This window comes from Melanostigma gelatinosum (assembly GCF_949748355.1).
Source record: "Melanostigma gelatinosum genome assembly, chromosome: 21".
NCBI classification, from domain to species: Eukaryota; Metazoa; Chordata; class Actinopteri; order Perciformes; family Zoarcidae; genus Melanostigma; species Melanostigma gelatinosum.
In genome coordinates this window covers 5,179,644-5,194,901 of record NC_136654.1, presented here as the reverse complement: position 1 = coordinate 5,194,901, position 15,258 = coordinate 5,179,644, and the positions used below count along the sequence as shown (strand labels likewise).

Sequence of the window (15,258 nt, the reverse complement as noted above, 5' to 3'; positions counted from 1 at the left end):
TTACTTTACAGTGGACAATATTCAAAATCAATGAGCAAACCGGTCAGTATTATAAGCAATATTCCAACTAGCTTCCTGCATTAACGTAACACACATTCTCAACGAGTAAAGTTAAAAGAACCCGAATGGCAAGAAGCTTGTAGATTAATATTTTTTGCACTACTCACTGATACATATTTAGTTGGTGAATCAGTTCAGTAGCAGTCATTGTGCATATGAAGTAAAGGAGTGAGATGAAACTAAGGAGATGTTTCAATAAACAGCTGATGTCATCAAAATATGCGTGCACTTGTTGGCAATGGAAGAGTTAGCAAGCTTTAAACATTAAATACAAACTGTTAAATGTCTGTTTTTTTCATGTTTGGTTGTTAGAATCAATATTCCAACAACAGACTCAGCTTCTATAGAGTTCCGGCAGCATCATGACCGTTTCAGAGCGACAGGTTTAAGTCGCTGCATCTCCTGACGGAACACCACCACGCTTGAATTTCATTGTACAGCATGTGGAAATAATGTATGAAAAAACACATACTATAGTGTGTCAAAAAAGTCATGAAGTATAGTATGTGGAAAAAGTCATAAAAAGTCACAGTATAGTATGTCAAAAAATTTTCATATGTCGAAAATGTTGTGGAAAAAGTCATCGTATAGTAAGTCGGAAAAAGTTACGAAAAATAGTATAGTTTGTAGCAAAACATCCTAAAAAAGTCATATTTTTATTCTGCAAAGTAACTTGTAAATAAAATTAGCAAATAAATATAGTATATATTGCTTCTGAATCATCGTGGGGTAGCAGTATAAAGAAACAGAAAAGTGATTATACTCAAGTAAAGTACAAGTACCTCAAAGCTTTACTTACGTACAGTATTTAGTGAATGCACTTACTTACTTAGTTGCTCTCTACTAATAATCTTTAGATATACAGGAGGCAGGGCCAAGTAATAACATGTGATAAAGTCAAAAACAAAAAAACACTGAATTCCCTTCCAGCAGATATAATGTACTGTATACCGAGTACTTGTCAAATGTGATATAATAAAATCAAAGTGATGAGTTTTGGGGGAAATTTAAACAGTTTGTGATTGTCTATATTTCTTTGAAATATGAAAATGATTCGGGCGCCCTGTTGGCCTCTGGGTTACGGCACCAACTGAAACGCATCATCTGGTCGGAGACCTTTGTTGGATGTCGTTCCCCATCTCTCCACTTCAAACTATCGAATAAAAGCCATTCAATGCCCCAACTAACTTACTGACACAATATTCACACCAGCACTCTACACGGTAAATAAATCAATATACGTACTATTCTAAAAGTAGTTAGAATACATTACACACAGAATATATATACTTTTTGTATTTCCCTAAAAATAACAGTCGCATTTACAATTTTGATGACTTCTCATGTCAAGTAACAGATGTCAGTTGTGTGATAACGGACTACGCTTTGATCGCGCTTGTTGGTGCTCACGGTTGAGTTGTTATTTGATCAAGTTCTGTGTTGCAAAGCAGATCCATTGCACTGTGTCAGCATAACATGCAGTGCAACTACAATGCACCACAGCTCTGGCCAGCGTCTCCACGCTCACTCCCAACATTTGCTTGATGGTTGATCCAGAGGTTGCTGTGGTGAAGTAGCTCTTTGCTGCTTTATGGCCGATAAAGCTGTCTAGTGTGAGTTCTATCGACGGTTCACGTGGAAGGACGATCCTCTTCCTCTCGATTTGAACACTCACAAGTGTGTGATTAGTCTCTGATGCTCTATATTTCTACTCTTTGGTGAACAGATTCTTGAGTCCAACCGCTCCACACACTCGGGCCTCTGCAACAGATGCAATGTTAGTTATTGTGATGCTCGCCAAGAGATGAGCAACCTGTTCAAATTCAGCATTGTTGAGGTTTGATTTCTGTCCGTCTCACGATCAACACATACTTTTTTTTTTTACAACAGTAGTGGTAACAAGTTGTTACACACAGTAGCACTACGTCATTGTACACCAACAAGCAGCACATGTCGCCTCAGTCAAATTGCCAAAAAAACAGAATACATTTGTAAAAAGAAACATTACATTTTTAATTTCTTTCAGTGATTAACTTGAAAACATAAAAGCATTTACCTCTTGAAGAGAAATCCCTTTTGGTGCAATAAGAGTTTAAATCGATTAAAAAGTCTAATTGAAAACCAGCACATGTTGAGTCAAACGGATCCTGTGCACTAGTGTATTCCAGTCTACTGTCCGACAGACACACGCCTCTTTTTTTCCTTCCTTTGACCGGGAAAACGCACCAGTGGCCAAGGCTGAATGTGTGGGGCCATATTGTGGGATGAGGTGATTCCAGAGGACCAATGGGGAGGCCCCTGGTGTGGGGCCCATGGGCCTCCACGGAAGGGTTTACTGCAGGTCAGCTGCAGCTATTAGCATCTGAAGGAGCCAGGAGAAAGGATGGTATGCCAAGGAGAGGGCTGGAGTGGTGGCAGCACATTGTTGTGCAGCAAATAGCCGTTTACATTCTGCAGGAAATACAAGACCGCAACAAATAAAAGACAAACTGCAAGGATGCGGACACACTGCTTATGTTTTATTAGAGTTCATGCAGAAGTCAAACAACACAAAGAGAAATGGGAGATGAGGCAACTCAGGAAAGCAGCAGTCACAAAGCACAGCCTCGCTTATCGGCATCTCTGTTCACATCATCCAGTGACGGACAAAGAAACGCATTGTTCCTCTGCAGAACAGAGATGACTGGCAAAGTCTGGGGAATGCTGCGATTCAGTTACAAACCACTGACGGAGCTCACACTGATACAAAGCAGCTTGATCCTGGGCGTATCAAACAGGATAGTAACATGTATTCTTTAAAACACACATCTGTAAGCTGCTTCTTTTTCTTCTTCTTCAATCAAACTGCGATAAAAAGGATTCTGCGCTACAGAACAGCTGCCACACACACACACACACACTCTGAACACCAAAACGGAAGGAGAGGTTTCCCTTTCAAAATGTGCAATGTTGCTGCTTTGTCGAAAGTGTCCTTAATCTGTTTCATGTGCTGACACGTCAGCGTGAAACTGTTTAAATATGTATCCTTCACGAGATAAATGGGAGAACTGGTCCTCTTGCAGCTGTGAGTCAGTGATGGGCCGCTCTTCATTTTATGTCCATATTTTTACTGTACGGACATATTCAACCAAGAATATCCACATAACCAATACAACCATAAAACACTGAATACATTAGCCAGCAGCAATGTATAAAAAGGAAAATCTGAACTTCATTAACAAAAACACACAAACACACACACCGTTACGACAACTCCTCATTCTGTCCCTTCTACATTTCCCATTTTTATTTTGCACAATAAAACGATTTAAAATACTGATCTGAAGACGGAAAAAATAGTTCTGAATAAATTATTTCTACACTTCAGCTCAAATATTTCCAAACAGTTCTCATTTAATTACACCTGGGGTTAAGAGTCAGCTGATTTACAGTGCAGGTCGAAAGGTAACGCGGCTGTCAAAGTGCACGCTTGTTTTAAACTCGTGGTGATTGTGTAACATGGATTATCGTCAAAAGAGGGAAAACGTCTCGTTCTGTAGCACTGTGTCTGCAGCCGGCTCATTTCTGAAAACAAATGTCATGTTGAAAGGTCAGCATAAAGAAACGAGGGAGAAAACACAAGTGGAACAGCTTTTTGTAGTGCGATACCGCCTCATTACATCCCTGGATATTAAATAAATCAAAACACAGGACCCGATTGTGTACCGACCACCCAAATTATGCAAGAAACTTCCTCCCACATCCAGAAGAAAAGCACAAATCTGGTCCGAAATGATACAGAACACAATCTACTCAAAAGGGGGCGTTAAAACCTAAGTCAGTGAGTAAAAACCCACCGATGACAGCGTGTGCGTCTCTGCAGCTTCTGGGATTCTGTTCACAATAACAAGACCGCTCCCTGTGAACTCGACCCGTGGAAATTCATGACACCGAGCATCCGTGCTCAGTCAAAAGAAGATTACATAAAAAGGGATAATTACACAGCAGATGAATCAACTACCTGCAAAAAGTTCAGACGGCAGGTTTAGGTGAATAAAATCGCAGCAAAATAATCTCAGCGGCGGCGGCGGCGGTTACACTTGTCAAAGAAAAATATACAACATGTGATTTAGAGGGTAAAAGGACGCATCAGTTGGCGTTGTGCGCAATTATGCCAATCACAAAAGCTTTCTTCCCTTCTTCTTCTTCCGTTTAAATGAGTTTTTTGTCGATTATCAGATGTATACGATTCCCTTTTCTTGTGAAACAGCTGACCCCAGTGAGGTACATCCCTATTGTCAAAGCAGCTGGAGGATAAAGCCTTTTTCAGAACAATCTACATGAAATCAACATCTCTTTCTCTGTAGCTTAAATACACACACAACTAATAAACTGGACTTTTGTGTTTTACAATTCAACTGGGACTGACGTGCGGTGCAGCACTGCGATGTGACGGCCACTTCCGCCGCAATAACAACCGTAATGTTTCCGTTTCTGTTTCTTGCTCGTAGTAAAAACTTACATGATGAAGAACGGTGGTGTTACTGCATGCTTTCAGGGGCTTTGGGTAAGAAATTGATTCCCTACTAATAATGACAAGGACAGCCAAACTCTCTTTTACAAAACTCTTTTTTTTTGAGGATTAGCTGCAACATGAAGCTCTGCAGTCCACAACAGGTGGAGGGAGATTCCTCACACATGAAGAAGGAGGAGGAAGCGGGCTGCTGCCTCGTAGTCTCTGACGCCGGTCATCGTGTGGGTGAGATCTATCGTCTGGTGGCACGATCAACAACAGGCCATTCGTTTGCTTTTCCCTTTCCTGTGAGAAATTAACGGAGCGCATGAATAAGTCCCTTTTTATAAAGGAGAGCATTTACAAATCTGTAGTGTCATGAAGAAGTGTTGAATCCTAACGGCGGTGGGTGTATTTTAGTGTCGGGTCAGTCTGTCCTCGGGTGATGCTGCTCGGCTGGTTTGGGTCTTAGGCATGGGGGGGATCAGAGGTCAGAAAGGTAGACGGTCCAGGTCTACATGGCGAACAAAGCTTCCTCCGGCCTGTCTGGCTTCTTGCGGTTGGGGGTTCCCTGCGCTGCACCCGGCTCGCCACTGGGGGGCGACGGTAAGCTGGGGACCATCTCTGCAGCTTTGGCTCTCTCCTCGAGGAACTTGTCGAACTCTGGAAGTGTTGGATCGTCGGAAAGGAGAAAGGAAAAACAAAAAGGAGGAAGAGAATGTTAGAAGAGAGAAGAAGTGGATCAAATGTAACAAAGCGGGAAATCAACAGATGGGAAATTAGAGAAAAACAAAGATGGATGACCTACCTTCACTTGTCACACCTTCTTCACCTTCATCCCCCTTCTGGTGAAAAAAAACAAAAAGACAACAATGTCACACCTGAGAGTTGACTCTGCGAAACATAATCTATTGCAAACCACCGCAAACCAAGTTCAGTTCTGATCCAGTGCATGTTCCCAAAATCACCACACACCACTCTCACCAGTTTTATTACATAAGAAGCCACTTACCTGACATTACCACTCGGGGTGGGAATCACCAGAGGACCCGCAATACGATATTATCACGATACTGCGATATTCTGAGTATTGCGATAACATAGGCCTATATTGCGATTCATTACTTTTTTCAACTTCAAATTATGTCCCCAAAGGAAAACTGTGTCAACATGTTGTATCTAAAACCAGATTATAGATACTTTATAGCACATCCATTAGTGGTAGGAAAGCAAGATCTCACACACAGCAACACGCGTCTGCATTCAAAACTTCATGCTCATTTTACACTATTTTGTGGTGTTAGTTTGTCCCCATAACACATCGTTAGTAACTTAAAGTCAACGAGGATATCAGTGTGGGACTGGCCAAAAAGTGAGGAAATGTAATGTTAAATGAATGCGATACCTTCTGGCTTTGAAGGAGAAAAAACAGAGTGGAAAAGGAAAGAGAAGGGGAGCGAGAGAACTGCAGGCAGAAATAAAAATCATGACGGGCTCACCACATCAGTACACAGCCACTCCTCTATGTCATCCATGACAGAGGACTGGCCTCCGACGCCCTACGGAGCAGCGTCAAGATGGCAACAGGTGGCCGGAGGGCGGCAATGCCACAAAAGCAAAGAAAGAAAGAAGAAAACAAATCCCGCCCCAAACACAACAGAAAATATGACTGAAATGAACGTCAGCGTCAACTCAAATGCAACTTAAGAATGTATTTTGTGAGGGGAAAAAAATAAAGACATGGAGATCAAATCACACACACAGCGACGACCGTGACAATGGGTCACGTTGACATGCAGGAGACACCGACAAACACGGAGAACTTTGCAAAAGCTGATTAAGATGGGGCTGCAGGGTGAAGATGCGGAATATGAACGGTGAGGGCAACGGCATATCTCACAGCACAGCAGGTCGCTTCGGCCAGTAACCACCAGGTTCATCATTTCACGTCACCGTTTTACCCACAGAGCGCATAAAACAAACTGGTTAGCTACAGCCAGTCATTCCCTTGACTGAGTGAGTGTGAAAGCAGGGTTAAGATGCACACACTACAGCTGACAAGATCAAATCTTTGTCTTGTGTTAGTAATGCATGAAAAACAACAGCAGAGAATGGGTAGCAGCTGGGATTCTTGGAAAAACTAAAATGCACCAGAAGCATGTTGAGACTGAGCAAAAACAAAACAGCTGGAAACGTAGCCTGATTACTTAAAATATTGCCGTTAGAACTACAAGCTCGGTTAGAATCACAAACAGACAAAAAAAAGAATGTCCAAGAGAAGTTTAAAGTAGTTCTCTCATTTTGTTAAAGCCCACACTGGACACAACGGCCTGTGTGACTGAGACTCACCGCTCCTGCAGTCGGCTGCTGGACGTCCAGAGTGGGAGGAAGGCTTTCAGAGGCGTTGCCGTCTTCTGCTGTCGCGCTAAGACAAGAGGTAGAAAATGGGCTTCAAGAATCCCGTTTTCCCCTCATTTTGCCGAATTGAAAATATGAATGTGGCTTCCTTACGTGTTGCGTGTTTCAGGCAGAGCTCCAGTCCTGGTCTGAGCAAACGCATCAAAGTCATCCTGGCCAAGAGGAGGCTTACAGCTCGACAGAGAGCTCAAAGTACTGCTTACACTGTCAGCGCCCACGTCTGGAGGGGAAAAAACAACACACGCGATTGACAACCGCATAAAAACACAACTCCACTGCTTGAACAAAGTAAATGGAATCGGCACTATTTCACTGTTTAATAGAGTCTATCCTCTAAAGGAAAATATCCTCCAGCAAACATCAGCTGGCGGCTGAATTAAGTTTACAATCAAATGTTTTGGTGCCGTAATTAAAGGAATAGCTTCAATTACTTTTATTTACTTTCTTGCCAAGATTTGGACAGGAAGATCAAAACCACTCTGATATCTGTGCATTAGCTATGGCACTAGAGCCAAGAGTTAGCTTAGCATTAAAACTGCCCATCTTCTATCTAACCATCAGTAAGAAGGTTAAATGAAAGTATTTCCCAAAGTGTTGTCTCTCTCGTTTTCAGATAGTCTCTATACAAACTACACTTTCAGCCTGAGGAGACTTGGTTTGTCTTCATCAACACATAGCTAGCTAGCTAGCCAGCTAGCCTGCAAAGCTCCTTATGTTGGTTTGTTTCAGCAAAGTCTGACATGTTCAGAAACACAACCAGCTCTTAGCAGCGATTGTAAGCACAACCTACAATATGCGATTACAGTTCAGTACAGAAAGCTGCAGAAGAAAAACATCATTGTCGTTATCGCAGAGTGAGCGCTGGGCTTGATGACTGAGGTTTGGGCTCACATACCAAGGCCGGCCAGGCGGGAGGCCAAGGTGGCCGGGGAGGAGGGCCGTGCCGCGTGGGCTGTGATGGTGGGAGGCAAGCTGGACGGGGCTGCGTTCTGCATGTTGCTGACCACTGCTGGGGAGCCTGGGCCGAGGTCTATGAGGTTGTCCTCCGTAGCCTCGCTCAAGACCTGCTGAAGAAGAACTGATGAGAAACACTACAGCTCTTTGTGTCGGGGAAAAAGCTAATTGAAGGATTTATGGGTTTCTGGCTCATGAGCAACAAAACAAATCCTTTTTGTGGAAGTCGAAGGAAAAGGAAGGGTTACATAGCGTATGTGTCGAGAATAAAGCAAAGAAAACAACATTGTGGTTCAAATAAAAGGAAATGAGGGCATGGTTCATGATAAGAAGAAGTACAACCTTGGAAAACGTGAGTTAGCTTCAGGAGAGCATGAAAATGTCTGTAACTGAGGATAAGCATGAAATTAAGTAACCTTTTGAAAAACCTGTTTCTTAAGGGGGTTACAGCAATATTGCTCTTGATTAGAGACACGTTTAGCTTTTTATGTGGAGTTAGTGTTGTCAATAACAATAAAAGCGATGTTATCCATTCGGACAAAACAATCCCCTTAAGAAGGTAGGAATACAGCAGGGAGGGAGGACGGAGTATTCCATATTTGGGCTCTGGAGGAGTTCATATATTAAGACCATTTTACAAATCCCAAACCCTGACTGTTTGAGATAATGCAAACACAACATGACAGTGATTCAAGGGTCACATTCACTTAGTGCCATATTAAACCTCGTGTCACTGTCAGTCTACCTCCAGGCTTCATCATTTAATTGGCTGTTGGGGGGGGGCTGCAAAGTCAAACATGCCATATGGGGGTGACAGATACTGGTAGAGGTGGAGGCCCATATTACATCTAGCCATGTTTCAAGAGTCGCTGTGGGGTGAGGCTGGTCATTTAGGGACAATATTTTCATACTTGCCTGTCTCAGCTAGCCACAGAAACAGAAGAACAGAAAAGAACAGAAAGGAAGAGACAGTGAATACCATTAACATGCCTGTGCAGGGACACACTGTAGTGACATGATATCTGTGGAAGATATAGCATGCCTGATTAACTGGAAACCCAATGAAGGGGTAAGCATGTTCCAACAAAGTAGCCTTGCCCCCATGCTTTTCATCAGATTCCTGGCAATGTTTTTGGTCCAAGTTGGTTTTTTGTTGTATAACTAAGAAAATATGAATCGGTACATACAGAGATGAGATGGAAACGAGAGGAAAACGGAGGGAAAAAAAGGCATGAAGACAGAGAGACTCCTACTGAAAGCATATATTATATAGAACATGAAGTTGAGGGAATATTGCAAGGCAGGCATGTATTTCAGTACAGCTGTGACAAAGCATGACAAATAGAAGCACAAAAGTGAGGCTTCTGTGTTCGATAAAAGTTAAAAAAAACAGGCATATAAAAGTGATATTAAAAAATGACTCGTATCCGATGCTGCAACTGGCCGTCTGGTCTCTTGGCTGATGAATCCTAAAGCACCTTTTTGGGCATAAACCACTGCTCCACAGCTCTGACTGGACTCGTGGTTGTTTTTCATTCTGGCATGGACAACACTAGTGGATCTCTACACGCAATCATCACAACCCCCGTACCGACATGCAATGACTGTGCTGTGCATCGACTCCTGTGTTGTCACAGTCAATGTGTCCCCCTGCTGGACTGGACTTAAATGCAACAGGCCTGCGCTGACTGTAGACAGAATATTCAAAATGAATATTTAAAAAAAAAATGTGATGTTTGCTTTGCATTTTATAATGAAAGGAAACGCATGCATGTCTTTATTGGATTTACATTTAATGAGGCATGTAAATCTGGTAAATCCCTGACGGATAACAGCACTTGACATGCAAGTCCACATTGCTGACACTGAAAGGTGCCGACATCAGAGGGTGAGAAAACATGCGCAAAAAGACGACACAGAAGAAGTAGCTCAGAGCTTTCAACGGTATCGGATCCGAACATTAGTTACCAACTGCTGACTCACCCCATTGTTGACACTGTGAGCTGAGGACCTCCCAGACCTAAACCTCTCATACCTAAGGCCACCATCAAGGAAGGACAACATGGAAGCAAACAACAACAAATCTCAGTGTTTACCGCACCAGATCTGTGCAAACATACAATGATGTTGGAGAAAAGACGTGTTTCGATATGCATACTTTTTTGTATGAACCTTCATTTTTTTTTTTCTGTGCATTCTGACCTTTCGTAGCGTAGGAAAATGTTATTGAGGTCATCGTTGACATGGAGCAGCTCCTCAGTCACTGTCTCATTGGCAACACAGGAGATGAGCTCCACTATCCTCTGCTGCATGGCTCTACAAGTCCTGTTCAGCTCCTAAACACACACACACGGCTATTAAATAGTGGCCTCAGGTTACTGTTCTTAATGCTTTGTACATGCATCCTCAACTAGTTGTATTCTATATTTGCACACACACCCCCCCCCCCCCTTGCCTGTAGCAACTCATAGTCTGAAGCTTCCTCCTGTCCTGGGACCATCTCAGTCAACATCTCCGACATCACTTTAGTGTTTCCACGAACAACGTCCAGCTCACTGTGCAGCCGGCAAATCTGTGTGTCATAGAGTTGAATTCATCTACAGTGAGTATATTATTAAGAATTATCAAATTTGAAGCAAATAGTATCGCGTAGGACAGTGAATCCAGACCGGGGGTAAATTAAAAAAATGCAAATGATATGATGCGGACCTTTAATTGATGAACATAACACATAAGCTGCCAATCATCCTGAGTCCATTGTAACAAAACTGATACACCATGTGTTGTAATTGAAAGTTAGACTACACAGCAAAGGAGCAGAGAATTTGAAACAGATAGCTAAAAGTTACACGTAAACAGTTGAAATACTTAACGTTAGCTCAAAAATAATGAACAATTGAAATAGCTAGCTACAAGTAATGATTGAACAACTGTTGAAACATCCAGTTGCTGCCACTCCAAATGGTCGTAGTGTGAGTACAAGCTTAACAAAGTCAAACTCAACACTGACCAAAAGAAGAAACCAGAATCTGTAGGAGTCTGTCAGGTCGCTACAGGGCGAGTACAAAGGTGAACCAGCCGTTTAGCCTCACTGTGTTTATGGGAGTAGCTCTGTACCTGTTCAGGTGTAGGATTGACGGATCCAGAGGCGAGAATGTTGGGGACCTGAGGGGCGGTGTAGGCTGGTGGGACAGCCTGTGGCGTGGGCTGAGGAGGGACGCTGAACTTATGTAGGGTGGAGTCGCCCTCTGGAGCAGAAGCAAACTAGAAGCAACAGAGAAAAGATATACTGTATTATTATACTGTATATGTACACATTTAAGCTGCTCAGCATTAGGGCTGCCAACACATATTCTAAATTCGCAAATATATTAGCAATAAAAATAGTTTAAAAAAAACAAAGAACAGCAAGTTGGTATGACCCTAAGCCTATCCAACGTCACAATCCAGCCGTTATTCATCCATTGTGGTGCTTTCTAAGCGAGCAACAGGAATAAAATAGATAACAAATATTCGAATAGTTGGTACCTACGTGTTATTTTTAGTGCTGGGCAACGATTACAATTTTTTTTTTTTTCTTTCTTTTTTTTTTTTTTTTTTAAATCGCATGTATTTTTTGCAATGAATCGCGATTAATCACATTGTTATGGCAAAGTTCAACAATGAATTCAAAAGTAGTGTATTGTGCACTTTTATTTGAAAGTACTGCTATCTGAACAAAAGGACAACAACATTTGGTTTGCAAACACTTTAAACAAATCAGGTGCTTTTTAACAGCAGTGTTCCCTTTACACAGCAGCAGTTCTATCTCTTCACTGTCTGTGCTCAGTGTGTGACTGTATGTGAAACGTTCCACTGCTGTGCAACAGGAATAGCATGTTTCAGCACGTTTCAGCTAACTGTGTGTCTTCATGACAGTCGGAGCATGTGAATGCAGCTCTACTGTTCATCAATATAATGCTGTAACTCAGAGGTGATGATGGTTTACCCAGCGATCAAAGAATAAAGACACTTTACGCACAATTTAGGTGTATTTTCCCTTTAACTCACGAGATGCAGCACATTTTATACTTAATGTGAATATAATTCATACTTTGTTGGCATCTTATTCTGAAAACCGGATGTTTGTCTGAAGAAACCGGATGTTGTCTCACGTTAATCTTTCTGCTAACTTTCAAAGTCCTTCGCTCGCTCCCGATCTGTGCCGTTTAAATGCGTTTACCGTGAATTTCAGCATACAGGCGCACTAACATGTAAGTGTCTGCTGAGTTGACCACGGAGTTCTGAGTGTCTGCTGACTTTACCGCAGCGATGTCCAGTAGTCTCCATTCATCAGTGAGAAACGGACTTTCAAAATAATTGTCGGCGTTAATTAATTAATGCGTTAACGCGATAATAACAACGCGTTAACTTGCCCAGCACTAGTTATTTTAGAACAAAATGTGATTTTTTTTTGCAGCCCTACTTAGTCTGACGCCTCCTACCCGCTGAGGTGTGTGTATAGGTGACAGGGTCTCCAGCTCCGACATGGGGAACTCGATGCCTTTCCTCTTTAGCTCCTCATAGACTTGGACCACACCCGTGAGGTCCGGACTGCTCCTGAACGCATCAGCCCATGCCTGGAGAAGGGAAGGGGGAGAAAAGAGTTAAACGAGTTCAACGGAATGAGAGGGAGACTGAATAGACAAAAAATGGGGAAAGGGAGGGCTGACACAGCACACAAAGCAAGGGATGTGAGAATGTGAAAGAGGCCTGCTCTCTGATCATTTCTGTTTGTCTGCCTTGAATACATTCAGTCAGTAAACCACGAAGCTCCATGGCTTCTTTTCTCTCACCAGTGGGAATAGCTAAACCGGGTCATAATCCATTGCAACTGCTCAAAAACAAGTGCACAAGGACTCTGACCGAGGCTGCTAAGAGTTTGGCTCTTGGAATATATCAACTTAGAATTGCTTTAGCGTTGTCAGGACTATTAACTGTGCACACAATGCTCACTTCCACAAAAGGTACACTGACCACAGAGTTGAAACAGGTGGTTCGGGCGCTGCTCAACACAACCGCAGTCTGCAGCTTAGCCGGGTGTTACACATCTCGCCAACAATACTCTCGCCGTTGTGTAAAGGGAGTGCTGCTCGAAACATTTTCCCACACCGTTTTCCCAGCTGGCCCGCCGAATGACTAGACAAACAAGCAACAATGGATCCCTTCCCCATCGAGGATCCATGTTGTAAAGTGGAATCACATGGTTTCAGTGGCGGAAATAAGAGCCGCCCACATGGGTCTGGCAGCGCTACCCGAGCTGTGACAGGTAACGAGAGCTGCTCCTGGCTGAAGCCCTGGAGACACTGCACTTTACCCGAGGCTCTGCCCGGGGATGACAGGACACCTTTTGGACCGTAAAGTACGACACATACTTTACTAAACACCGACACCGGAAACCCAAATCCGAAACACCAGCTTTCTGTCACATTGATGTACTGTGGCATTAACAAAGAAAATGTAAAGACTTAATAACTTTAATGCGAATGGCGTGCACCGACGATGCTAACGTGCAAGCAATTTCCCCAATTCTCTTACCTGAATCAGGGCAAGTACTTTGTCTTGAACGATTGTGGGCGGGTTGTTTTTAGGGGAGATGATTTTAACGAGCACGCCATCAACAAAGTCCCTGCTAGTGACCATAGCATGGAAACGATGGCCGCAGTTCTTCACACCCGTCTCCAGGACCTGATGGATGCAGAGAAGAAATCACCGTCACTATGAATCCTGTTATAGGCATCCTAAGTTTTGAAACCCACATGTAGATGGGCATGTTTTAAATTATCTGTGAAGTGCAGATTATACATATTACATTAAGCGACAGAAAAGAACACAATAACACTTCATTTCACACTTAGTCGTCTGATTGTGACAGTAGAAGGACGAGACTACATGAATAACTGTAGCTTGTAAATACAGTGTAGCTGCGTTCCACTTTTAACTCACCGTTAAAGTCAACATCACTTCCCTATAGTTCCTGTTGCCATTCAGCCTCTTCTTCACTGCTCTGATCGCATCCTTTGGCCTGCACACACACACATTAAGCACACAAGGATAGCATAGTCTTTAAGGGGCATTTTGAATGGCAGAATGATGGACACACCTGCATAAAGCTGAATACCAGGCACAGGTACACGCCAATGATTCTTTGACTTTTCACATCTCTGCATGAACAAAGTGGATGCTTAACTCGAAGGCAGTAATGATTAACTTTTCAATTCTTTGACCACCAGTAACAGATCAAATCAGCCTCACAGCAGTTTGTGTATAACACCCCTTACATTCCCCAGAGGGGAGAAAAATGTTCCGTCAGACCTATTTTTACCGCTGATACACAGCACACTGCCCTGGGTTAGACAGTTTACAACCCGCTGAACAAACAAGACCTGGACGCCACACACCGGCTTAAACATACAGTGCAAGGTTAATGGAGGAATGAGATAAGCAACGAGGCCTTGCATAAATCCACCTTACACAGCCAGAGCTGGGCGTCTTCTCTTAGTATGACATAGGTAAAGAAAAAAGGGAAAAGATTGACTCTGATAAAATATCCTGCTCCAGTAATGCATTATCTAAAGCCAGTGCATATAAGAGGGTTAATCAATAACAGATGAGGATATTCATTGTTTTTTTTCCACCCTCGGTACTCACCCATCCTCCGTTTCATTGATTAGGTCACATATTTCCATGTTAAGAGTCCAGTCCTCATTTTGCAGAGAGCCATCGGTGGCTCTCTCTGGAAACACACAAGTATTCAGTTAAGAAAATAAGCGAAAAGAGACGTCTGAGTAAAGGACAGCAGACCAATAATAAGACGATGTCTGGCAGCTAGCCGACTGTTAACGTTAGCTTCTATCAGTCAGTGTATCAGTCACCCTTTAATAAGATATCTCATATATATTTAGCTGATTGACAACGACAGAAAACAGACATTTAGTTTGTTAAACGTACTGCTATCAAAGTGACAAGGGATGTTACCGCAACTACCACTTAGCTAGGCGGCTAACGGTCCAGCTGTAGAGAACTCATTCAGACACGTTAGCATGCTAAAGGTAGCGAGCACGTAAATGACCCATCGCACAACATTGATGCATTTCACAGGACATACACAGCTAACGTCACAAGGTGTCGCTTCCTAAACATCTGGTTACATACCAATGCAATGCCCCACTGGGGTACTGTAAGGATTTCCCAAAAGGAACTCCATCTTGCTCGACAACAAACAAGTCAGTCCATGGGTTGATGACGATTAAACATGAGGAAACGTCCTAAAGGTCCCGCCTACACAGCAACGT

At 42.8% G+C, this 15,258-nt stretch overlaps 1 protein-coding gene across 5 annotated transcripts; it reads right to left on the bottom strand.

The window, feature by feature from the left end:
- Window positions 1–2,558: 2,558 nt before the first annotated feature.
- tom1l2b (target of myb1 like 2 membrane trafficking protein b) lies at window positions 2,559–15,199 on the bottom strand. 5 transcript variants are annotated; one of them, XM_079292836.1, is made up of 15 exons: window positions 15,119–15,199; window positions 14,615–14,699; window positions 13,910–13,988; window positions 13,502–13,651; window positions 12,409–12,543; window positions 11,042–11,188; window positions 10,380–10,496; window positions 10,127–10,260; window positions 9,908–9,959; window positions 7,866–8,037; window positions 7,064–7,190; window positions 6,902–6,977; window positions 6,052–6,111; window positions 5,361–5,397; window positions 2,559–5,215 (listed from the first exon to the last, which is right to left on the bottom strand). In XM_079292836.1, the coding sequence occupies exons 1-15, from the start codon at window positions 15,168–15,170 to the stop codon at window positions 5,067–5,069; spliced, it is 1,572 nt and encodes a 523-aa protein (XP_079148962.1). In that variant the 5' UTR covers window positions 15,171–15,199; the 3' UTR covers window positions 2,559–5,066. The 5 variants fall into 5 exon arrangements, 3 of the variants coding, with proteins under 3 accessions (XP_079148962.1, XP_079148963.1, XP_079148964.1); XM_079292837.1 differs by having other exon boundaries at window positions 7,866–8,034; XM_079292838.1 differs by lacking the exon at window positions 6,052–6,111.
- Window positions 15,200–15,258: the final 59 nt, after the last annotated feature.

Excerpts from the sequence above, each read along its gene's own strand:
- tom1l2b (XM_079292836.1), bottom strand. The coding sequence starts at position 15,170 with ATGGAGTTCCTTTTGGGAAATCCTTACAGTACCCCAGTGGGGCATTGC. Across the intron at positions 9,960-10,126 it reads ATTTTCCTACGCTACGAAAG|GTATGAGAGGTTTAGGTCTG; the intron begins GTCAGAATGCAC and ends TGGTGGCCTTAG. Across the intron at positions 7,191-7,865 it reads CTCCCGCCTGGCCGGCCTTG|ACGTGGGCGCTGACAGTGTA; the intron begins GTATGTGAGCCC and ends TTTCCCCTCCAG.